The sequence below is a fragment of the Prosopis cineraria genome, unplaced genomic scaffold (genome assembly GCF_029017545.1).
Source record: "Prosopis cineraria cultivar Desert tree isolate PC_DT_omini unplaced genomic scaffold, ASM2901754v1 PC2, whole genome shotgun sequence".
NCBI lineage: Eukaryota > Viridiplantae > Streptophyta > Magnoliopsida > Fabales > Fabaceae > Prosopis > Prosopis cineraria.
Genome location: NW_026555333.1, coordinates 46121432 through 46145599, shown reverse-complemented (window position 1 = coordinate 46145599; position 24168 = coordinate 46121432). Strand labels below are relative to the sequence as shown.

Sequence of the window (24168 nt, the reverse complement as noted above, 5' to 3'; positions counted from 1 at the left end):
AAGCTAGTCAGAGGTGAGCATCAATTAGTTTGATTCAATTCAATGTCAAAATGTATAAAATTGATCAATCAAATAACATTAAAAATATGAACCAAATCAAACCGAATAAGGCAATCAAACTGAACAAGGACCCAATTAAAATTTGACAATTCAATTTGATCAGTTAATTCAGCTTTAAGCTTTATGTTGGGCTGCTTGGGCTTGGGACACTTTTGCTATTTTTCTACTAAAATAGACGAAGCTTATATATGAAATTGAGATTGTAAAGTAATAATAGCCCATTCTAATAAAGGGTTAGGGTTTGACCTTATCAGATTATATATTTACTTTTATTTAAGTATAAAATTAAAAAAATAAAGTAATTAATAAACTAAATATAATTTATAAATTAATAAATTTTATATATGATAATTCGATTAGTTCGATCTATTCGATCTTAATTTTTATTAATAGAATTGAACCAATCAACCAAAACATTTTAAAAAAAAAAACCAAATCAAATAATAAATATTCAATTTGACTTTCAATTTTGTTCACCCCCAAAGTTAGTTTTTCACAATATAACAAACCAAAGTTTGAATCCTCATTGTAAAAAGTGCCTATATTTAGAACGTAATAGTGCCTTGAACAAGATCATCTTCAATAGGAGGATATTTGTATATTAAAACAAAACAACCAAAGCTAATATTCATAAATATTTTGCTGAGCCTCCCACCAATGAGGAGCACATAGCCGTCCCTCCCTCCTTGATTTGATTGAGCTCCGGGGAAGAGTGAGATCAGCTAAATGTTAATTCCATCAATATGTAGTAAACTAATTCTGTATGTAAATTCTGTCCTGCTGTGTGATCTTCTCGGGATGGAAATTGCTGCAGCTGAGAAAGTAGGAGTTGGATAGCAATATGCAGTTTGTACTGTAGTATTTTGATATACAGTACACATTGAAGTATAGGATCTATGGTCTGTGAATTTGTCCCTAAAAAAAAAAAATCTGTATGTAAATTTTTATTTATTTTAATCCTTTAATTAGTTCAAATTTTCTTTAGAGTTCATCATGGATTGACTAAATGTGAATTCTCTCTATTTAATAAATAACCACATAACAATAATAAGCTTAGGTGGAATCAATTACATGATTACATGATGTTATCTTGCTCCACTAACAACCAATTTTTTTGGACACATCGTTAATCAAAAGGTAAACAAACACATAAGTTCAGAAAATAATACGTTATAAAAATTTATATAGAAATATAGAGAGAGGGGGGGCGCATATTTCTGTGGAGCCGATAATGACCCAAAAAAAAAAAAAAAAACCAGGAACAGAGAGAGAGAGAGAGATAAAGAGTTATACACGGCACCTGGAAGGTCGAGGATTGGTTTTGTTGCCCCAGTCTGGTCTGAGAGTCTCCCGCATAGTCTGTCATACTCCATACAGATCCAATTAGTAAATCCAATCACTGTTTTTTTCAGTCATTTGGACATTTCTACAGAGTTTGATAGTGGCTGCTTCTGCGAAAACGCGGTTTTCCGTGTTCCCAAGGCATTACAAACAGGCGCTTCCACAATTCAAAAGGAGCTGGTGCAGGAGTATTCCAGGTTCATGCGTTTGATTTCTTCACCTCCAAATTTCTAACGAAAAAGAACAAACCATACTTCAACAAAATCAACGATTGTACATTATAACCTTGAATAAGACATGAAGTTGATGCTACAATAATTACTTTCCTCGTCTTTCTATCACTTCTTCCCTTTTCTCTTCCTCTGTCAATATGCATTATAATTATATACAACCTTGAAATACGATGCAAAAAAGACCATCTAGTGAGAACTAGGACAAAGACCAAAGTTCATGATGTTGATACAGTGACCGAAGACCCTACTAGAAACAGGGGAACAATATTGTACTAGCAATTGGTTCATTGGAAAAGATTTCTAAACCCATCGAAAATTCGTAGGGCTCTCAATCCACCAGTCCTCATATCCCTCAGCCTGCTTCGCAGTATCTGCATGCAGCAATAAAAGCAATAAGCTATCAGCAAGAGGAGTTAACATCTATCTATTCCATTATAAATGTGGACAATGCCACTTATGAGAAAGTAAGTTCAAAACAATGGATTACGTTCGTTGCTCTCCAATTTTTCTCCAATTTATATAGCTTTTAAACACCAACTAGAAAGGTGAGCCCTTTGCACATTATGGAGCTTTAAAAATGACTTGCATTATTCATGACCTATGAATAATGCTGCTTGTTATAAATTTATATTTCATATTGATATTGATTTTAAAAAAACATGTATAACATTTTCACTTTTTGTATTAGTTTAGGGGTTGAATGTCACGTTTTGACATTCGTAGGCAAATTTGTAAGTAGACTATAGTGTGATAAGACTTACTTTCTCCTTCCTACATCTATTTCATATTTTTATCTTTATTTTCCTTTGACCGCAATTCATGCAGTCATTTTGTGATCGTGAGGAATTCAGATTGATGAAGTTATGGGATTAAGATCAGTACTGGAGGGGGGAAAAAAAGACAGATATATGCATGCACTGTGGCATGGTAGGGGAAAAAGTGTTTATCTGCCTAACTTAGCATAATGTGCTTTAGATTCTTACATATTGAGCACGAAATAGTATTCTTTGCTCGCTAATGCACAAGTCCACAGCTAGTTGTTTCAAAAAGAGTCGTCGATTGAGTAGCTTTGGAGAAGTCACGTCCAAGTCAAGTGATCCACTTTCCTGTGAGAACCATATAAGCACTTGATGAGGTATCTTGTTAAGCAGAGAAGGCTGAGCTTACCACGTAGAGACTGATAAATTCTGGTCTTTCAAAGCTATATATTCTGTAAGAAAAATAAAATGGAAGTTCTTCGATCTATAGTTTACTTGCCTGTAAAAATTTTTTGTACTTTGATATGCTGGATTCACAGCTGTCTAGTACAAATTGCAATGCTTGCTCTTCTATTTCTGGATATTTCAAATCCTTCTTTACAGTTGTTTTATTTGATGCTGCAGCGGCCATCTGTCCAAAAGAGTCACCCGCTATGTTAAGTGACAGTTACAGATTGGTTTAGAAATTTAGTAAGCGCCAGACCTCTTCAAATTGGCCTCTCATGCTTGGAGGGCTCACAGCTAAATAGGCATATGCCATTAACTCCAACGGCCAACCAGTAACTTTTACAGGGAAGCACTGTGATCTGTTAAAATTGAACATAATTAGCAAGTAAGAAGTTCAATTAGAAGTATAATCATTTCAGAGAAGGACACTCAAGAAATTAAATCCCTTATCTCCTGAAATGCTGCTGAAACAAGACTCTTGTGCAATTTTACAGTGCAGAACAGATGTTTTGGAAATGTCTCTTGAAATGCTAGGCAAATCTATCAATTATGCTAAAATAAAGCAGATGGCGAGTGAGTGCACTTTCAAGAGCTTATGTGTGCAGTGAAAAAGTTTTAATCACAACAGAATACAAAAGACATTTCTTTGAGAATCTTATGAAATATGAACTTTTGGGGACTCACGCTGACAGCCCATTTTTCTTCAAGAGTTGTGACTTCTCATCGTAGCATTTATCAGACTTCTTGAGTGACAATAATAACTCAGCTGAATCACTAGCATTAGTGCCTTCCTTTGGAACGAATCCATAAGATAGCAAAAGCTCTCCGTTAGATTTCTTGCCGTATGAAATAAACACCTGAGTAGAGTGATGTGAGCAATAAATCACGAGACCTCAAAAATTGAATAGTAAACTTATTAAGAGCTGAGATTCATGGGGAAGAATACCATCTATGAAACCAAGCTTCAATTGACTATTACCTGATCTTTCAGAGGATGAATTAAAATCTTTAAGAGCAAAACTATAATACAATGCACTTTGGCAAAGCCCAAGGACTAGTTTGGAACTAATATACTTTCATTGAATGAATCTTACCAAGGATCTTGATTCAAACCTAATATAACAAATCCCCATCTGTCAATTTATATTTACCTGCTCACCTGGTTGGTAGGGACGATCTGTGGTAAAGACAATTCCCTTTGATGATTTATCATAATCCAAAAATGTTTCCACCTAAACCAGATAAAATGCATCTATTTAGTGTTAACCATTCAGGGGTGAAATAAATTAGGCATATTCTTTGAAATAGACCACATCATACATCACAACTATGGTTCAGCATATCTGCCCATGGAACCAATGCAAACTTATCATCCATTGAAGGTAATCGGACCTGCATGGTACCAAGAAAACAAATTTTACATTTATATATAAATAATGATTTATTTTCACGTACAAAATGGCAAAAGCAAGTCTCAGCAAATTATGTGACTAGTTAAATTTCAGACACAAAGCAAGTCAGGTATGGACCAGATTTTGCAAATGAAGTCATTATTCTCCTCTCAATACTTATAAATTACAGTTTTGAGAAGTGACATATTTGGTCCTGTCATTATTTCAGCATTTATCAAGCTCTGGAGCCCAACTCTCTTTCAAAATCAGCTCTACTAGGACTTCATATTCCACTACAAGCTTGTCAGTTGGAGCAGTATAGACAACGTGTAAAAACCTCTCACTTGGTATTCAAACTTCACTGTTGCAAAAGAAGCATGATTATGATACTGCAGCTACATTAACTCACCAAGCGAGAGAAAAGAATGCCAAATGACCACTTGAAGGTCTCAATGTTGAACACCTGTGAGTTGCACAAATAATTAAATAAGATAAGCACTATATTATAAAAACTAATCATTTGGACTAGCATAATAGTTTCCTACAATTATGTATTCCTGAAAATGGTGAACATTTTGCTCTTGGTAATGCAGAAAGCTAAATAAGCTAGTTAGACCAAGTATCATTTGTTATTTTCGTACAGCTTGATCCTCATTCTTAACACCAAACTAGATACACTGGATAACTAAGCTGTTTAAAAAATAAAGCAGGGAACAAAATAATTTAACGATCAAGATGCAATATCAATTTTACATCAAACAGAAATAAAGAAAGGAAAGGTAATACGAATAATTGTCAGCTTAACCTGGCTTAGAAATTCAAAAAATGGAAGTTGCCTTTTGTCAGGTCAACATTCTACTAACTAGTAAGGAGCAGTATAATCAGGAAGGAAATTATCCCAACGTTATGAAAAGGATGGAACAACCCTTGGTAATTACTAAAATCACTGTTCCACTCGACCAAAATCCTGACAGACACTTCTATCTGTCAGTTTATTTTATGTTCCCCCAAGAAATAAGAGCTTATCATGGTCTAGTGAACCTAACCAGATCCAATGACACATAATTACCTCTTCAGGGAATAAACTAGGATGCTTGGAAAATATTCTGAGCCTCAAATCGTTGTATCTGCAGAAGAAGAAGAAGCATATAGATTAGTAGCAAGACAAAGAATTAGTTATCCAAGGTATAGCATAAAACTATACGTTAGGAATGGAAAAGATAAATGAAAAGGAAGCAAAAAAAAAAAAAAGTTTAGTTTTGAAGAACACTAGGTGCAGCAATCTATCATACGTTCCAATAACATTATTAATCCTTTCAATTGCTCTTTCCCTAATCTGTGAGGCTTCCAAATAACGATCTAGTTCTGCTCGTGACCTGGAATTAGAATGGGAAATATTAAGGGAAGAATTTTGAAGATATGAGAAGACTGAAATTGGAAAGAAATATACATATAAAATTATAAATTCACCCCTGGCATTACATTAAAGTCATCTTTTGAGCAGCGCAATTGAATACTTTACATTGCTAAATGGTCATGTGTTTCACTTTCACTTGAAAGTTTAACATCAGTGGAATTATGGCAAATGACTCTCCCATATACTCAAGTTTATATTCACAGCAAAGATTTTATCCTATAATGATGCTCCACTCATTCTTGAAGAGTTTTGTTCCTCACTTGTTGATTTTCATTACTCTCACCATTTCCTGAGAAGCTTTGAAAATAATTCCAAAGGAGCATTCTTAAAGCACATAATTTACCAGTAAAGAAGTGAATAAGGTTGTCGAGGTAAGGCTGAAACATAACTGCTCCATCTTGAAGATTTCATGAGGCTTGCTTCGCTGATGAGATAAGTTGCAAGCAGTGGCCAGTCTGGCACTGAGTTCCTTTTCAAAATTTTACCAGCTTCTGGGCAGCTCCATTCCTAGTAACCAAACACAGACACACACAAACAGAACTATCAGCACTTGATGCATATGCAGAAGCACATGCCGAGGCACATGTTAATAAGATTAAGAGTACCATTTCCCAGACTAGTAAACAACATTTTCGGGACTAGTTATATGAATATTAAATAACCAAAGAAACCAAAATTCTATTTTCTCATCCATCTTCATTCCAGACACTTCTCATCACAATGCTTATTTTCCAGTCCACTTCTATTTCTTCTTTCTATTTAAACATTTTATCTTATCATTTCATTCAGACGTGTAGGAAACAATCGAAACAATGGAGAAAAAGAAAGAAAGACTTACAGAATCTGCAGTGATGACTAGTGAAGGAGGCACAAAGAGCAATTTCTCTCCCTTCCTTATACTCTTCAAGGCAACAAGTCCTCTCTCCCCAACTTCCACCCTCTCAATGGCCATCTTCTGTGGAGGGAGGCCTGAATCAGACAACCATCTCTGCAGAACCGATGCGTTTTCCAGGGAATCAATCTCGCAGCCCCATGTTATGGTTTCCGTCGCAGCAGTTTTCGTGGCATCACTTGCAGAAACTGAACAGTGAATTTGCGGCTTGCGGGGAATAGTTAGATGACGCTGAATCACTTGAGTTTTCCTCGTCGGACTCAGACTGGGAATGAGGGTAGTGGTGTACAGGGTCCTCGAAGCTTCAGCCATGGCAACGAATTAAGAACCTTATCTGCAGAGTGATAGCAAAACAATCATGGTCGTTCGAGGCTTCGAGCCGTTGCCTCACGCGCCATGTGTGGGGGGCAAGCAAATGACGCCGCATGCCTGTAAGTCCAATTTTTTTCCGATAAATCCGATACTTCAATTTTTTTTAAGAAATAAATTTAATATTATAATATTAAAAAATTAGAAAAATTGCCAATAAACCCTTCTTTTAAAGTTAAAACTGTACTGGAAAATGAAAGAACAAAGAAGCAAGGCCAAGCAGACAGGTTTGGGCTCTGGGATTCCCAAAATTCCAATCCTATCCGTTTTGCACATAGGCTTTTGCTCCTCCGACACAATTTTAATTCAAGGAAGGACGTACTAGCAATTTTATCAAAAAAAAAAAAGAATTAATGCGCCTTTTACAATATCATGGTGAAACAATTTGTTGGAAAAAAATAAGTTCACTGGTAAAATAAAAAAAAAGGCTAAAGTATAAATTATCTTTTAACTTTATACAAAGTTTTATTTTTATCTTTTAATTTTATAAAGTATATTCTTAACATTTTAACTCTAACACTATTAGTTTTATTATAAAAAAATTTTATATTAAATCTTTAAATATTGATAAAATATCATCAAATATTGACATATTATGTTTTTTATAATAATAATAATTGATATAAAAAATTAATTATTTGATATTAACAGTATAGGTTAAGGATAGTAAAAATATTTTATAAAATTAAGAGACTAAATTAAAATATTTTATAAAGTTAGAGAATTAAAAATGTACTTTAACCAAAAATTTATATAACTGATTCTGTGATTAATATTATTTATATAAATAATATTAAATTTTACCTGGGGCTAATTCTTATCAATTTTTTATGAAATAGAATCACGGTGAATATCACACACACACGACATTTTTGTTGGGGGGTGAAGATCGGAGAATGAGCCTTCGTACCGTTTGATAACCCAAGGTTGTCCGATTATGGAGAAAACGATGAAATTCATTTTCTTCAAGTAAGTAGTGCACAAATAAAAAGTGATAATACAGTATCATTAGGATCAAACAAAATATCTCTTCTGAGATTTGGCCCAAAAAACGTTAGCTAAGTTTTGAATAGGATCTTGACTGAGCTTCTTGCTGTGAAGAGGGCTATAGAGATGGCACAGGTATTGTTCCCGCATGAAGTAATCGTGTAAATGGATTGTGCTATTTTGCATAAGGATGCGACTACTCATGATTTTCAATCATGCGCAGGGAATGCCATAATATCCTTCAAGACCTGGCTGAGGCATGTGAATCTTCCACTTCTTTTTCATTTTCTCTTATCTTAAGGAATGGGAATTGTGCTGCGGACTGGATAGCTAATAATCTTTTAAGAAATTTAATATCCTTAAACTCTGTTTGGTTAAGGGGAAGGGAGGGAAGAGGAGGTGAGGAAAGGGGTTCAGGGCTCCCCTCCCAAATTTGAGGAGGAAGTTTTAAAAGGTAAACATTTTTCCTTCCCTCCACCTAATCAAATAAGACTTGTTTGGATGGGACAAGGGGACTCCCCCCAACCAAACAATACCTTAAGAGAATGATAAATAAATTTTAAGAGGATCAATTAATTTAAATTAAATTTTAATTAATTTTAAAGTGTTAAATTTTAAAAATTTATAAATTTAATTTGAAAAAATTAATCTTTTAGTCCTTCAACTTTTAACTCACTTGTAACTCAGTCCCTCAACTATGACTTGCTGTGACTCAGTCCCTCAACTATAATTCGTTGCAACTCAATCCCTCAACTTTTCATTTACCTATAACTCGGTCCTTGTTTTAATTTTTTTTTCAAAATTTTTTTATCAAATAAGAGGGATAAAAAAAATATTCATATATTATTTTAAAATACCCTCTTCTTATTTATTAATGTGAGATATAAACTAACATGAAAAAAAAATAACAAAGGTTAAGGAACTAATTTGTAAGTAATTTAAAAGTTTAGAGACTGATTCAAAGGTGAGTTATAGTTGAGGGACTGAGTTACAGTGAGTCATAGTTGAAGGACTGAGTTACAAGTGATTTAAAAGTTGGAAGATTAAAAGATTAATTTTTTCATTTAATTTTCAATGTTATAACTTCGTTATAATGAATTGTGCTGTGGATTGGATAGCACAATATTTAAAATTTAAAAAATAAATTATAAAATTGAGAGTTGAAATTGTAAATATTTAAAATTTAGCAATTTGAAATTGACTGGGATTTAATTTGAATTACTTGATCTTTTTGGGACCTATCTAATATTTTCCTTGATGTTATCACTACAACCTCCATTAATTATTGTTATTCTCAAAAATTGTGTGCATCAGCCAATTTCCAATATGGATTAATTGTGCAACGAGGCAGACAAAGAATTAGTTAGATGATTGTTATGTTATCTTTTTAGACAATTTTATGTGTTTTAATGTTGTTTGTTACCTTCTATTGTTTTGTTTCGTCGGATGTTTTGATTTTTGTTTCCCTACATGCTGAACTCTTTTCTTTGCCTTGTTAATGATATTTCAATCCTTTTCTAAAAATAAAAAAATTGAGATTTGGATGGTCCAAATAGGGTTTTAAAAGCCCATTGAAAAGTTTAAATACTTGTTTGAATTTCATTCTGCATCTAATAAAAATATATTTAAGAGATCCAGCCATTTCTTAAATTTGACAAAATTACATCATAAATGTAGTTTGAATGTATTTTTAAGAATTATTCATACGGACTCTAAAATAAAGTTTAGATCAAAAGAATAATAAATAAGAGCTTTTGTCCAAAGCCTGTTTACATGAAAGATGAAAATATGAGTTTTTAACCTTAATTGAAAGTTGAGTTGACTTTTAAAGGAAAAAAAAAATACTTAAACATAAATCATATTATAATTGCTGTCTTTTATCTAGCTTAGTTTACAAACCTCAGCTGCTTATAACTTTAACTTTATAACTTGAGTTAGAAATCTTTAATTTATCTCTATTTACAATAAAATTATAAATATAAATTTAATTTATAAAAATCATAAAAAGGTATGTGTGCAATTTGGTGAAGAAATTTTGTTGTTTAAAATTTTAATTCTTATAAATTAATAAATTTTAAATAAAATAATTTATTACTTTCATTTTAATATCTATACGGTAATAAGTTAAAGAGTAGAATAAATTATTATTTATATTTTCTACATACACAAGAGTAACAAATCATAACAAATAATAAGTTGTTCTTAAAATAATGTCTAGTACATATGGCATATTGAGCAATAAATTTTAAAATAAAATATGCTATTCATTTTTAAAAAATATTATGATGATTGTCGGGTTGGGCATCAACCAAGTTGTTGCCCGGCTTTGGGTGCCTTTCAGGTCAGCCGAATTGTAGATTGTTTGAGGTAGATTTGATCCAACCCAATTTCTTATTTTTTTTTTAAATGATGAAAGCAGATTATATTTATCAATAAAAATATAATTATTCTCATTTAAGACACATTTTATATAGAACTAATATTATGATGAAAAATAATATTTTTTTAAATTATATATACTTTTTATCCACTATATTTTTATATATTACTGGGTTAAATTTACTTTGAAATTTTGTAAATGATTAAAAAATAAAATCCTAAAAAATATCAATGATGATTGTGGAAAAAAAGACATTGTATAAAATATGTTAACAACACGATATCATGAAATGATTATTTTCACTAAAAATTAAAAATAAATATGTCTAGGCCAGCATGAGAAGGGTTTAACTTCAGTTTGAAGCTAGGGGCAAAGGAAGGAGGGACCAACAAGGATTACAACACCCCAAATTTTAAATGTTTTTTAATATTATATAAGTGTTACATGTTTTGGGGCCCTTATAATTTATGAAATTTTTATAGTATGCTTCCTTTATTTCTATTTATAAAGTAGAGAGAGAATACTTTTTTTAATCCTATTTATAAGTCATGTCATTAAATTTTTTTTTACCCCCTGTTGAATGTTAGAGAGGAAAAATATATTATTAAAGTGTATATATTTAATAGAAGTAAAGTTGAAAGTTTATTAAATTTTAAAACAGAAACAATGAATTTTAAAATTTTTCTTGATACTAATAGAATATGTTATAAGTGATTTATAAATAGAATTAAAGGAGTATAAGTTTTTTTAATCTCGACCTTTTTATATTTAAATCCTGACTCTTCTCCTGAATGAGTTTAAATTGCTTAGTTTAGATCAAGCATATCAGTTATTAAACTGTTGGTAAAATTTTATTGATCTTTAAAAGAGAGGTTGAATTTAATTTTAACATTTTTTAAGGTCAAACTTGTAAATTTTGTAGCAATGTCTAATTATAATATATACATATATATATAAAGAAAAATGAAATTTTGCATAATGTTACAATCATGGGACTTGTCTTGAATTGTACTCCTTGCGACTAACGAAGAAGCACTCGGTGTTGACTCTTGTTGTAGGCTACTCATTGATTATCACACTTTTGGACATAAGGAAAAAATATCATGTTTTGCTCTTTCACGTGATTATGGAAAAAAACAATCATAAGCAACAATAATAATGGCGACTTTCATGAATGTCTGTCAAATAATAGGAAAGAATTCACACATGGGCAATCAAGTAACATAGTCATGGCATCTCTTTTGCTAAATGAATACGATACTATGTTTTCTATAAAATAATATTTCATTTTGTCATGTGATGAGTTTTTACTACGCATCTTTATTTCATTAACAATTAATAATTAATTTTACTCCAAAAGCAATTAGATTATAGTTTGTTGGTTCCTACAGTCAAATACTACGAGTCATACAGTATAAGAACAGTGCGGCTTTGATATAAATTTTGTGTATATTTATTATTTAGGAAATAAAATTCCAAAATTTCAACTCACATTGCATTTAATTTAAGAAAAGATTATTATCTTAATACCCTCTTTTAAAGTTTCATTGAATTGCTTTTATTAAACTAATAACTATAACTAATGTACATAAAATTAGATGGGCATGAAGTTTGATCAATGAGACAAATTGTCAAACTTATGGCATGTGAACTGTATAATTTATTATCCTAATTTTATTTTTTGATGTTACTATTGATGACAGTCCGCCAGCAACTGTATAGTAGTAAATAACAGTGCTCTAATATTATTGCCGAGAGTGTTATATTACACACTATAACATTTTCCTTTTTTTGATCCCACACAATTTAACAAGCTTGCAAGAGTTATTTTGGGATATCATTTGATGCATTAAAAAATAATATGGCCAAAAAAATAAAAATAATTTTACACATGATACACTAATTAGATAATTTAGATAGTAAGAGCAACATGAGACATTAAAATATAAAACCAATATGTAAAGTATTATTGATAACAAGAGTGATGAAATGAGCCAATATCTTATCCAACATGATAAATAAAAGTTTAAATTACTATTAAGAAAAGTGTTCATATTTAATATTATATTATCTATTAAGCATAACTGCTTCTAACATCACTCTAATGTAAAAAAGTAATTAAATAGAAGAAGTACATTTGTGTTTGTCTTTTTGGGCATCAGGCTGAAATAAAATTTGTGGAGCTTAATTTCCTCCATTTGATAGCATAAAATTAGGATTGAAGAAGTGAAAGTGAAATTAAAAAAAAAAGGTTATTTGATATAATGAATTTCACTTTTTACATAAAATCTAGTCTCATCAAAATTAGTGAAAGCTTCTACCTTCATATCCATAAAATCCATTTTCTCCCTCATTTTTTTATAAAAAATGACCTATTTTCATGCACATATCAAACATGTTTTAAAATCATATTTCCACCTCATTTCTCTACTCTTCTACCTTCACCTCCACATAAAAAATATTCTATCCAATTGAAAAGGACAATGACATTGTTAACATAAATATATTTTCTTGGTTCAAAATATAAACAATATTTTTTTTAAAAAATTTGCATATCAATAAAGTTCTTATTCCTATATTCTTATCCTTAGTCTTAATTATCAATATACTAATAACAAGTGGAATATATATTTATATAAAAATTTAAGTTAATAAATACAATAACTAAAATGTAAATTTTTTTTCATGTACTAAAATTGTTTATATTTTGAATCAATATTAATATTAATTAAAAAAATATTTATAGTTTAGATTCGAAGTATCATATTGTAGGAAAAATGAAAAAAAAAAAATCTGCATATAACATAAAGGAAAGGAGCTGGAAGGGAAAGGGCAAGAGGAAGGAAAGCAAAAGGCAAGAGGAAGGAAAAGAAATTTTAAAAGAAAAACAGAATGAGAGCAATAGAAATCGAAAAGCCCTACACTGTAAAAACACACTTAATTTTGCTCTCCCTCCTCTCAATTGGTTCCTCCCTCACCCTCCCTTTCTCTCCTTCCTCTCCTTTCTACTTCATCTAGATCAATTTAAAAAACATTCGAAATAGATCATGCTTTCTGATTATTTATGAAGTTTATGTTTCTTTAGTGTCTTCTGTTACCAATTACTGACCCCTCTCTCCTATTTGCTCCATCTATTCCTCTCCCTGTCGCTCTGTTCCCTTTTGCCCATTATTTTTGTTTTGCAAGTTTGTGGCTTTTCTGGGTTGTATTGTGAAGATGAGCGGTGGTGGGATTAGGGCTTCGATTCCAAACAGTGTGAGGAAGACGATCCAGAACATCAAGGAGATCACAGGTAATCATAGTGAAGAGGAGATTTATGCAATGCTCAAGGAATGTTCCATGGATCCCAACGAGACCGCCCAGAAGCTTCTCCTTCAGGGTATGATTTATTTTATTTACTTTCCTTGTCCTTCAGTTCCCCCGCTTTGTTGAGTGGATTCGATCTTGATCTTAATCTTCGTTTTCTTTTGATCCTTTGTCTAAGCTGTACATTTTATCACCTGGGTTTGTTTGTTCTGGGAGAAATCTGTTGGGGTTTCGTTTTAAATTGATTTTTGCAGTGTGGGTTAGGACGATGTAGGATTGAGTTTGCTATTATGACCTTTTACTGTCGAGAAGCTTTTGGTTTGGATAAGTTAGAGTCTGTGGTACACTAGCACCTTTGGATTAATGAAAGAGCACGTGTAGTTTTGCCTGAAGAAAGCTGTCCGCTTTCATACTCAAATGCGTTGGTTGCTTCGTGTAAAATTTTGAGTCATCGACTCAGGCCATCACTACCTTTTTTTTTCATGGTAATAATTTGGGATGCTTTATCTTTTAAAATTCCACCGTGGGGCAAATCTTCGCTTCAGCTGATGATGCTCTTTTGATTCCTATGAAGTTTGGAGTGTTAGTCATCTGGGCAAAACACTAGTGGTTACCTTTTCTTACTCAAGTTCTGGCAGATGCCACTGAAATTGGGTCCTTATAAGGGTATATGATATTCCATGTTTTGATAATCATAACGGTATGTCTAGGGATGAAAGAATTCTAAATTCTAATAAGGGGTCATTAGTTTGATACGGTACAATGGTGATTGAATTATGGTATGCTTCATTCTCATCAATCCTAGAGGTTGTTTGTAATGACTGATCAGTTTTGTGCAGACCTCTTAGCTCTGAATGTTGAAAAGTTGGCTTTCTCATTACTCATGCCTATTGTCACAAGAGAGGAAATTGTAGCTTTGCATTGATGTTCTCACCAGGAAATTGATCATTTCTAACACATCCACCGACCACTTCCAGTCTCTTTAGGAATAAAAATACAGTGAGAGTCGTGTGTTTTTGATAAAGTGAAATTTCAGTCATCCAGTGAGCATTCTGATAGCTATTCTTTTGTTTCTTTCTTTCACTCATTCTTTATTCATGTTCTGACATATCATTCAAGCTTGGTTACATTCGACTTTAGTAGTTAAGCCCCAATGTCACATGTATGGCACATTTTACATGGGACCTTTGCTGGTTTATCAGAGTGGCTCTACGTCTTCACTAATACATCCATAAAATTGTGTGGCGGTCTCAAAAGCATTTGATGCTGTTTCGAGTCCCTGGCTGGGCTGTAATGAATTTTGATGTTCTTTTCCGTGCTAGTTCTTTTTGACAATAGTACGAAATTCTTGTCAGTTTTGCCTCTATTTCAAATTAGAATGAGTTGCATATGAATGAGATTTTTTCAGGGCAAATGATGGACTAGATTTTAACTTGGTTGATTTTACATGATCAGATTGGTTATATTTGCATGCTAATTTCATCTTTGATAGTGTCGTTTCTATTAATACTCTTGTGCTGCTGGAAAAGCTGCTATCCCATTTTCGGAGTTAGTTGTTGAAGTGTGAATACAAGTTGTATTTGTTTTTCATGTAAAGAGCCGTTCATGTATCATTGAAGTAGCTGCAACATTTTACTGCCTTCTTATGGGTTATAGATTTAAGTTCTCAATTGAAGTTTGCAATATGAAGTTGTCATCATTCTGCTTAGCAAGGCAAGATCCATTCATCATTTTTGTGTCGCTGTCATCTTATTAATACCATTTTGAAGCTGGAACATTCCATTTCTTTTTGGACTAATAAGTTTTCAAGGTTCTGCTGTTGAATATCCCCAGTCATGAATCATATTTGTTCTCATTAATCCTCATGTCAAGGCCATTTAATTTGTACTTTTTTTTTACTGTTGTATATTTATTATTCTTTTCATATCTCTCAGCAAAGAAAGTAACAACTATATCTATTTTGCAGACACTTTTCATGAGGTCAAGAGAAAAAAGGACAGAAGAAAGGAGGTAAGATATTTTTAAAGTGAGACAGTCGTGGACTCAAATGAACTACCAGTTAGTTCCATCGGTTAATTATCTTTTGTTTCTTTTGTTCTTGGTTCTTACTGCTGACCAAACTGTAATAATCACGTTGGTCATCTTACCATTGGCTATCATGCAACAGGTCTTTGTTTTGTCCAAAACAGAGCTATATTCTTTAGATAATATCTCCCATCCATGTTTTAGACTGCTATCGGTTAGGCTGTGACATTTCACATGTCCTTCCTGTTTGTTACCTAATGTATTCTTATGAATCAACTTAGCAGGGTATCACTAGACCTCTTTTCTCATTTGTCAAGAAAACAGTATTTTTATATGATGTGAAGATGTTTTTGGTTGCTGAATATGATTAACTGTGCTAGGAAATTGACTTATGATAACGTGTTTTTTTTTTTTGTTCCAATATTCTTGTTTAAGTTCAGTTTATTGATGAAGGAGCATTTCCTATCTCTTCTAATCGTTCATTTCTGGTATGTAAGGAATGTACTCCCCCCCCCCCGGGGTACTGAGATAGAGAGGGTTCTTGGGAATTTCAAAAGTTGCATGCTGCTTTTTCTTTAAAAAAAAATCATCTGTATTTTTTTTTTCTTGTTGACTAATTTTCTTCTTGTTTCTTCATCCTTTTGTTTATAATTTTGCAGAATCTTAGCAGCAGAGAATCTGGGGAATCACGTTGGAAACCTGGCACCCAAGGTCGGGGGGTTAGGGGTGGGGGTGGTCGAGCAAGTTTTCCATCTCAACATGTGTCGCATGGTGAACCATCTTTCTTAACTACAACTTGTTTAGCCTGTTATACTTTCTTTTTGCATCTTATTCCCGCATCTCCATTTTCAGTTCCTTCATCCTTGCAGTGAGTTAAATAAATATGCTTTTGTGCCATCTCAAATGGTATTTACCTTTGACCACTTTGGTTTTGTTTGTTTAGCAATGAGATGAGAATTTGGTGGATGGGTCTGAGCAAGATGTTACATTTGGCTGTTTTATGAAATCTTCTATTTTCAAACCATTGATCTTTTGTGTGTTGGATGTTGTTTCCTGGCCCTTCTTCTATAACTTTTAGCTAATATTAGTTTATGGGCTTTTGTTGCTGCTTTCCTTTTTGTTGCTAAAATTTAAGTACTATGATGGCCAATCAGAATAACTAAACCGAAACTATCTTCCTTGGACCTTCTCTTAGATGCCGTTGGAAGCAAGTATTCTGATACAGGCAAAGACAATGGAACCAATCAAGTCGCTGAGAAAAGTGCACCATCATTGCCAGCTTCTCTTGAGACAAAGAACAAAGAAAGAAGTTATGAAGCTAAGTGAGTAGATTAAATAATTTATTCTTGTTTTCAAACTGGTAGCAGTTTCCTCAGATCGACAATTGTGTTTCTGCAATTTGGATGAATGTCTTGAGACTGCTTGTTCAAAACTTGATAATGATTTATCTATGCAGCTCTGCTCCTGTTATTGCCAATGGTCCTACAATTGTTGCTTCTGGAACTACTAGCAGTGTGAATCCTTCCTCCTCATCCTGTGGAAGTGAAGGAACAAGTTCATCTTTTGGTGGCAAAAGTAGTTTGGGTAGTAATTTACCTTCCGATGCTTCAAACAAAGGTAATGCAATTGCTTTTGGAAGTTGATCAATGCTTTCCTCCAGTAACTGCTCTGCTCACAATTTACTTCTGCATCATCTTTGATTTTTTGATTTTTCCCCTCAGATCAAGTGCTGGCTCCTTCCAATGATTTGCAGTCTTCTGGTGCTGTTGGTGCCATTAGACCTGAAGTGGGAAACCAATGTCGTCCCGGTGACTTGTATGCTGCTGACTTGGCTGATAGCAAGGCAACTGCTGGTTAGGACATTTTTCATCTTCCTACTTCATAATTATAGGGTTCAAAGATTTTTAATGGGATTGACTCATGAATTTTCCTACCCAAATTACTGTATGCCAGCTTCTGAGACCGTTAGCTCTTCCATGCAAGGAAAAATTCTTGGCAAATCCCTGGGAGCAACAAAGAATCACCTTTCTGAGTCAGCCCCATCTTCAACGACAGCAACACATTCAAACACTTCAAATAGCCGGCCATCATCTAATTATAGCAATCGCTCACAACAATTACTTGGCTCTCAGAAAGGTATATCTCTGCAGTCTATCTTGCTTTTATCCGCTGTATATTCTCTCTCCTCTGTTTTTTCTCATTTCTATTCCGTTTTTATCTTGCACTTGACATTCATAATGTTTTTTCTTGCACTCATTGACATCATATATTATAACGCTGGAGTTTGTTTTGTTTGGAAGATGGTCTCCAATGCCTGACAGTTGCATTTTTAATGTTTGCTTTGTATCTGTTTGTTGCCAGTTATAATATGATTGTAGTGATGATCCTTATCTGGTTCATGATTGTATCATCATATCTTTAAATTGATTAATTGGCATGTTGAAATTTAACGTATTTATGGGAACATGCTTTATTGATGCGCATATGTATATTGCTTTGCTGAGTGCTGTAACCATTTGTGATGATTGATTGAGGTTTGCAAGATCTGTAACTGTCTTCTACAGCTGGTTCTAATAAGGAGTGGAAACCAAAGCCAACAAATACAATTAATCAGGGTTCTGGGCCGGCCAGTTCATCTGAGGTTACTACTGTCCTGGCTGAGGAAACTGGGAAGTTGCAGTCAGCGTCTTGTGTCCTTGACTCTGAAGAAGCTTCTTCTAAACTGCAAAGGAAGCTGGAGGATTTGCGTCTTCCACAACCTCATGTTATACTTCCCAATCATATCTTTGTTCCTGATTCTGAGAAGACAAAATTTAGTTTTGGGAGTTTGGGAGCAACTTTTGGAGCTCATACAAGCCATGCCAGCACCCCAGATAGTGACAAGAGTTCTACACCTCTTTCAGAAACCTCACAAGCTCTTGAAGAAAACACGGATGAGCAGTCCTCGAGGTTTTAATGCTAACTGCGTTCATTTAAATTGTTTGTCTAAAACTTGGAATATAATTTTGATGCTATTTTTGTTTGTTTTTAAAATTAAAGGGTGACTTTAAATCAGGACTTGAATGTAAAGGATTTTAATGGTGAAAGTAAAAATGTTTTTAAACTGATAAGCTGTATGTCATGGACTGTCTCTAGGTAAATTTTGCCCTTAAAAAATCTGTTATTCCTTGCTGTTTGTTACTGGAACAAATAACTCACGTTTCCTTTATGCATTCCTGGCTGCATATAGCTGCTATAATCTGTAAACTGCTGTAGTTGAAATTATTTATTTGAAATTTTCATAAATTTCCCATTTTGAGCTTCTAAAAGGCACACACTTTACATCTGCAGTCAAAAGGCTGCAGTTACTGCTGAGGTGGTAGATTATCCTGACCATCCACAATCACCCACTATTGCACCTGAGAACTTGCCATCTAGTGAGGGGGATGTGTCATCAAGTGCTATTCAGGAGTACAATGAATCCAAGCAAGATGCTGCTTTGCCATCTGGAAGACATCAACACTCAGCAGTGCAGACTTCTCCAAACTATAGTTTTGGTTTTGTGCCCCCGATGCTGGGAACTCAGCTTCCACCATTTGATAACTCTGATTCTCAAGCACTTGACATTTCTCGGCTTCAAAGCTTTGTTGTGAGCCCTTAGATCTGTTTATTAGATTTTCTACATTATTTACATCATACACTTTTCTTCTTCTTGATTGGTTAAAGGAATTCAATTTATTTGTTGTGTTGCTCTAGGTCCACCAACCATTTGATCCAACTAGTTATTATGCCCAGTTCTACCGCTCAGGTGCTGATGGTGATGATCGGCTTTCTCCTTTTCAATCTTCTGGGGTTTCTGCCAAGTATGGTGGCAATGTTACAGTTCTTCCTGCGCCAAACTCTCAATCTCCTCAAGAGGTTTGATTTTGATTTAGAGATATCTGTTTATTTGCTGATAGAGTTCTGTACCTTTATTTGGTATTCTTTCCAATTTGAATTTTATTTCTGAACAAACCGTATGAAATGATATTTTTAAAAGATTGCAACTCTTATCTTCAGCACTCATTTCAATCCTTGATATTTTTTCTGTGGGCTTTACTTATATTTGAAATTTGATTTGATCAGCTTGTATGAGCTAAATATTTTACATCTTACTCTTTTCATTAGAATATCATTTGTGATATGTCCTTGCTGGAAAATATATATTGATCATCTGTCTCATGGCTGTGTCTTTGAAGAGGCATTGATTATTTTTTTGGTTGATATGTGCCCCTTTTTTGGTAGAGATTTTCCCATTTTTTAGTTTCTGGCTTTAACTGCCAAAACGTTTGATGTTTTATTATCTGTTCAATTTATTTGTTTAATTATTCTTAGTGAATAAGTATGCTCTGCATTCTCTGTGTTTGAACCTGAACTGATTTTATTTTTCAATTTTCTTTGTTAAGACTTATTCTGAACCTCTCGCATCCCATTGAGCACCTGTCAAATTGTCAAAGTATGAAATATTTGTTGTTAGGTGTATTTTTCTTTCCATTGTGTTAGGAGTGAAAATGGAGTTAGTGTGGAAGTGGGAGTGCAAACTGACAAACTGCAAATGTTTAATTTTCCCAGATGGCTTCTCTTGTTTACATTCCTCTTGTTTTCACTTTTAGTAAAAACATCCATTGGGTGCTTCGACATTATAATTCTCAAGTTAATCTGATCATGTTTAATTGTCTGTACAATGTTGTGATTAAAATGCGTCTTGAAGTGATGTGAAATGGAATATTAGAGATGTTTCATTCCAGGTGCATTTTATGCATGCGTAATATTTGTGACATTGAGTGCGTTATGAACACTGAGGCTAAGCAATGAGAATTGACAGAAATTTCATAGGTTTTCTTTGAATAATTTATCTCGACAACGGGGCCTCAATATTATTCCATGGTTAGTATACTTGTATCTGAAAAATTAGACATGGCAACGATCAAGCAGACCATACTGCTTTGAAATTTTCAGTTCTTCAAAGATTATGCTAATGAAGTGGGAATGTTATAGGTTTAGAAGTTTATTAGTATCTAGGACTATTGCAGTTATTTTGTATTTTTATCTCTATTTTATCTTTCAGGTTAAATTCTTTTTAGAACATCAAAAATTATAGTATAAAAAGATGAAATATTTTTTCCAGCCCCCAGGTTCTTACAACCATAATATGCCTTCACTGTAAATTTCATCGTTGTGTGTATCACAACAGTTTTAACCACCATGACTTTTCCCTTGTCTTGTGGAGTTGTTTTCTAGTTTCCTCATTTAGCCCACTTGTCTAGTTCGTTTGTGTTCCCTGCTATTCGTTGTCTTCCTTCATTATTACTCTGTTCACAAAAATAGAGGATTTGACTCCACCATCAAAAGCCCTGTCCCTATATTATTGAGTGCAGTCATATGCTACTGTTGCCTCACTGTCCCATTTTCCCTGTGCATCTGGCGGGTGTTTTTCTTTTGGCTACTTGGCTATGCAGTTTTTTTTTCCGTGAAACATCTGGTTTCATGTGGTTCTTCTTTCTGTGATGGCTATGCCATGTTTCATGCATTTTTTTTTTTGGGTGTATCAGACTGATTCTCTGAAAATTTATGCTATTTTATGGTTGTAGGGCGGTGTCCTTTCTACAGCAGGAGCAACACCACTTGTTACTCAAGCTGCTGGGCTAATGCAAAGTTCCATAGCGGTGACTCAGCAGCCTGTCCCTGTCTTTCGACCACCTAGTGGGGTTCATATATCCCATTATCCACCAAATTATATTCCTTATGGTCACTATTTTTCCCCATTTTATGTTCCGCCTCCAGCAATCCACCAGTTTTTGGGTAATGGTGCATTTCCTCCACAGCCTCAGGCTAGCCCGGTATATCCACCTCCCCCAGCAGCTGCTGCAGCAGGAATGAAATATCCACTTCCTCAATACAAACCTGGAACTAATGCTACAAACCCAGCTCACATTGTATTGCCAGGAGCCTATGGAGCTTATGGCTCCTCTCCAGTCGGTTATAATCCTAGTTCCACAGCAACCACAGGAAATTCAAACTCTAATGAAGATCTAGGTCCCTCCCAGTTCAAGGAAAGTAATGTATACATCAGTGGGCAGCAGGTTTATTCCTTTTTGACTTTACCATTTATCTTGGCAACTTTGATTAGCATCAGTTAACACATTTATGTTATATTTTTAGCTGGCCTTCTATTTCACTTAAGAATAGCAACAAGAAAATGACCTTTTTGCTCCTGGGAGATCCCTTTAGTTTGGCATGCTTACTGATCTAGAAAAACACGCAAATCAAAATTTGCTGATATTCTTGTGGTCCCATAAAGCCAATTTCTGTGATGCCTTTTCATTGCAGAGCGAAGGTTCAGCGGTTTGGGTGGCTGCACCTGGTAGGGAAATGTCCAGTTTGCCAACTAGCTCATTCTACAGCCTTCCACCTCAAGGACAGCATGTGACTTTCGCCCCAACACAGGCTGGCCATGGCACCTTTGCTGGTATCTATCACCCGGCACAAGCAGTAACAGCTGCAACGGTTCATCCGCTCTTGCAACAATCCCAGACAATGGCTGGAGCAGTTGACATGGTGGGACCTGGAGGCAGTGTTTATCAGCAGCCTCAGCATTCACAAATGAATTGGCCGAGTAACTACTAATATGGGCTTGGACATCACATGCTCCTGACTGCTAGGTATTTTGAGTCCTATCTGGGGAAATTTTTTTTGGGGAACTCCAAAATATAGTTGGAGTTTCATGAGGAAGACATGGCAATTGGATGATGCAATTTGAGTGTAAGAAGCTGGAAAATTTGCCAATAATCTTCTGATTGCTTGGGTTGAGGACATGAAAGGTACAGTCCACCTGTAACCATTGAAAGTTAGATGATAAGGTAGAAACATATGCAGGCCTTCTCTTTCTTGCTCCTGCTATTTTGTGTTACCGTATGAACCCTCTTCTTTCTTTCATAGCTCCTAGCCTTTCCCCTCTCTTTTATTGAGGGCCTTGAACTCTCTCTCTATTTAGGAGCAGTGTTGAGTGGCGAGAAATGTTGTTCATTCTTTGTTTTTGTTTGAGTATAATAGGGTTGGGAAGGTATAGGTTGGTGGGAAAGTTTTTGATGCCTTTTGTCTTTTACCTGTAAAGTGAATTTTGATAGCAAGAAAAATTATTTACTGAAGCAAGTATTGTTGCTGTGGCACACAGGAATCTGGGGGAATAGGTTTCTGAAATTAGTTCTTATATCCGTTGACACTTTTTATTGATTGACTATTGTTTATTAAACCCCCAGTTCTTTTCCTGCTAGTTTCAGGGGAATGAATTTGTTTAGGATAAAATTAATGTGTTCTTTCCTGATACTTGGCTTCTGACTTGTTAGAGAATCTTTCCTTTAAAGATGAGCAAGATGATGCTTATCTATAGTTAGGCTACTTGGATTATATTGTATCGTTTCAATTTTATTAGATGTCCCAGGAGGGAACTTTTAGATCACATTGGAATGTTGATTCTGTTCAGTTTGTTTTTAACTTGTAAAAGAGCATAATGTAGAATAATGCCTTTTTAACTACCAAGTTAAAAATGATAATCAAATTTAAAAAGTGGATCATTAAATTTTTGTATATTTATTTTCATTTATAGATTATAGATTTTATTTTATTGATGAATTTCACATGTATATGGCTTGGTGCAAAAATCAAAACACGTTTTTGAAGGAAATAAAGCTGGTTTTACTGTTTTCTTGTTTGGTTCAATGTTTCACGTATTATTCAAAAAAGAAAGAAAGAGAGAGAGAGAGAGAGAAAAAATTGAAGTGAACAATAATTATACGGTGCAGAAGGTAAAAAATGTTAAAAAGACACGTGTAAATTATAACATGCCGTTGTTAATTGCTACATTGTTGAGGGAAATTTGTGTGGCAATTTCTGTTTTTTTCTCCCACGGGTTGTTTGCCCGGACTTGTTTCTTTTCACCGCAATATAAACCGTTTATATTATATTTTAATGATACAGATTATTACTTTGTATTTTTACAACTATCAAATTTAAATTATCAAATCTAATTAGATGGTATAGATTTTTAGTGTTCTCTTCATGGCAATGGAGAGAAGTAAACTCTTATTTGCTAGCAGTTTATATTAGGGGTGAGCATCAGTTCAATTTGGTGTCAAATTTTTCAAAACCAATCAACCAAATTACATAACATGTTTGGACCAAATCAAATTGAAATAAAATCAAATTGAATTATAATAATTCGGTTCAACCATTATATTTGGTTTATAGGCTCTAAATGTATAAATTCAACAAAATATTCAAACAAAGCATTTAGAAAGGGATATATTCAATAAGGCACTATTGTAAAACATTTAGAAATTAAAGAAATCAAAGGCAAAAATCAAGGCTTGAAGAAATCAAAACATTCAAACATTAAAGGTAGAATAAAAAAATCATTAAGGCACAAAAACCCAGATGACAAATCAAGTTTTAAGGGAGACGAAATCTCCAAGGGTTGAAGCACAACAATTCAATGAGAAAGGGAGAGAGGGAAGCATGGAAGGAGCAGAGTTTATAAGAGGTGAG

General features: G+C 33.8%; 2 protein-coding genes across 5 annotated transcripts; one reads left to right on the top strand and one right to left on the bottom strand.

Moving 5' to 3' along the window:
* Positions 1 to 476: 476 nt before the first annotated feature.
* On the bottom strand, positions 477 to 6960 carry LOC129303461 (ribulose-1,5 bisphosphate carboxylase/oxygenase large subunit N-methyltransferase, chloroplastic). 4 transcript variants are annotated; one of them, XM_054942794.1, is made up of 14 exons: positions 6486 to 6960; positions 5991 to 6154; positions 5523 to 5606; positions 5300 to 5357; positions 4640 to 4693; positions 4160 to 4231; positions 3991 to 4071; positions 3524 to 3696; positions 3096 to 3198; positions 2892 to 3023; positions 2618 to 2740; positions 1724 to 2005; positions 1361 to 1631; positions 477 to 975 (listed from the first exon to the last, which is right to left on the bottom strand). In XM_054942794.1, exons 1-12 carry the CDS (start codon positions 6849 to 6851, stop codon positions 1919 to 1921), a joined length of 1497 nt encoding a protein of 498 aa, XP_054798769.1. In that variant the 5' UTR covers positions 6852 to 6960; the 3' UTR covers positions 477 to 975; positions 1361 to 1631; positions 1724 to 1918. The 4 variants fall into 4 exon arrangements, with proteins under 4 accessions (XP_054798769.1, XP_054798766.1, XP_054798767.1 ...); XM_054942791.1 differs by having other exon boundaries at positions 1361 to 2005; XM_054942792.1 differs by having other exon boundaries at positions 477 to 874; positions 1361 to 2005.
* Positions 6961 to 13185: 6225 nt separating this feature from the next.
* LOC129302862 (GBF-interacting protein 1) lies at positions 13186 to 23083 on the top strand. Its single transcript, XM_054941739.1, has 12 exons — positions 13186 to 13654; positions 15548 to 15591; positions 16266 to 16377; positions 16802 to 16928; positions 17063 to 17223; positions 17328 to 17459; positions 17560 to 17742; positions 18171 to 18555; positions 18937 to 19234; positions 19342 to 19503; positions 21216 to 21707; positions 21955 to 23083. Exons 1-12 carry the CDS (start codon positions 13492 to 13494, stop codon positions 22249 to 22251), a joined length of 2556 nt encoding a protein of 851 aa, XP_054797714.1. The 5' UTR covers positions 13186 to 13491; the 3' UTR covers positions 22252 to 23083.
* Positions 23084 to 24168: the final 1085 nt, after the last annotated feature.

Bases quoted from the DNA above. Each gene is read 5' to 3' on its own strand.
- LOC129303461 (XM_054942791.1), bottom strand. From the start codon at position 6,851: ATGGCTGAAGCTTCGAGGACCCTGTACACCACTACCCTCATTCCCAGT. The intron at 5,358-5,522 runs GTATGATAGATT...CTTCTTCTGCAG, and splicing joins ATTAATAATGTTATTGGAAC to ATACAACGATTTGAGGCTCA. The intron at 2,006-2,617 runs GTAAGAATCTAA...TGCTGCATGCAG, and splicing joins TACTATTTCGTGCTCAATAT to ATACTGCGAAGCAGGCTGAG.
- LOC129302862 (XM_054941739.1), top strand. From the start codon at position 13,492: ATGAGCGGTGGTGGGATTAGGGCTTCGATTCCAAACAGTGTGAGGAAG. The intron at 15,592-16,265 runs GTAAGATATTTT...ATAATTTTGCAG, and splicing joins AAAAGGACAGAAGAAAGGAG to AATCTTAGCAGCAGAGAATC. The intron at 19,504-21,215 runs GTTTGATTTTGA...TTATGGTTGTAG, and splicing joins ACTCTCAATCTCCTCAAGAG to GGCGGTGTCCTTTCTACAGC.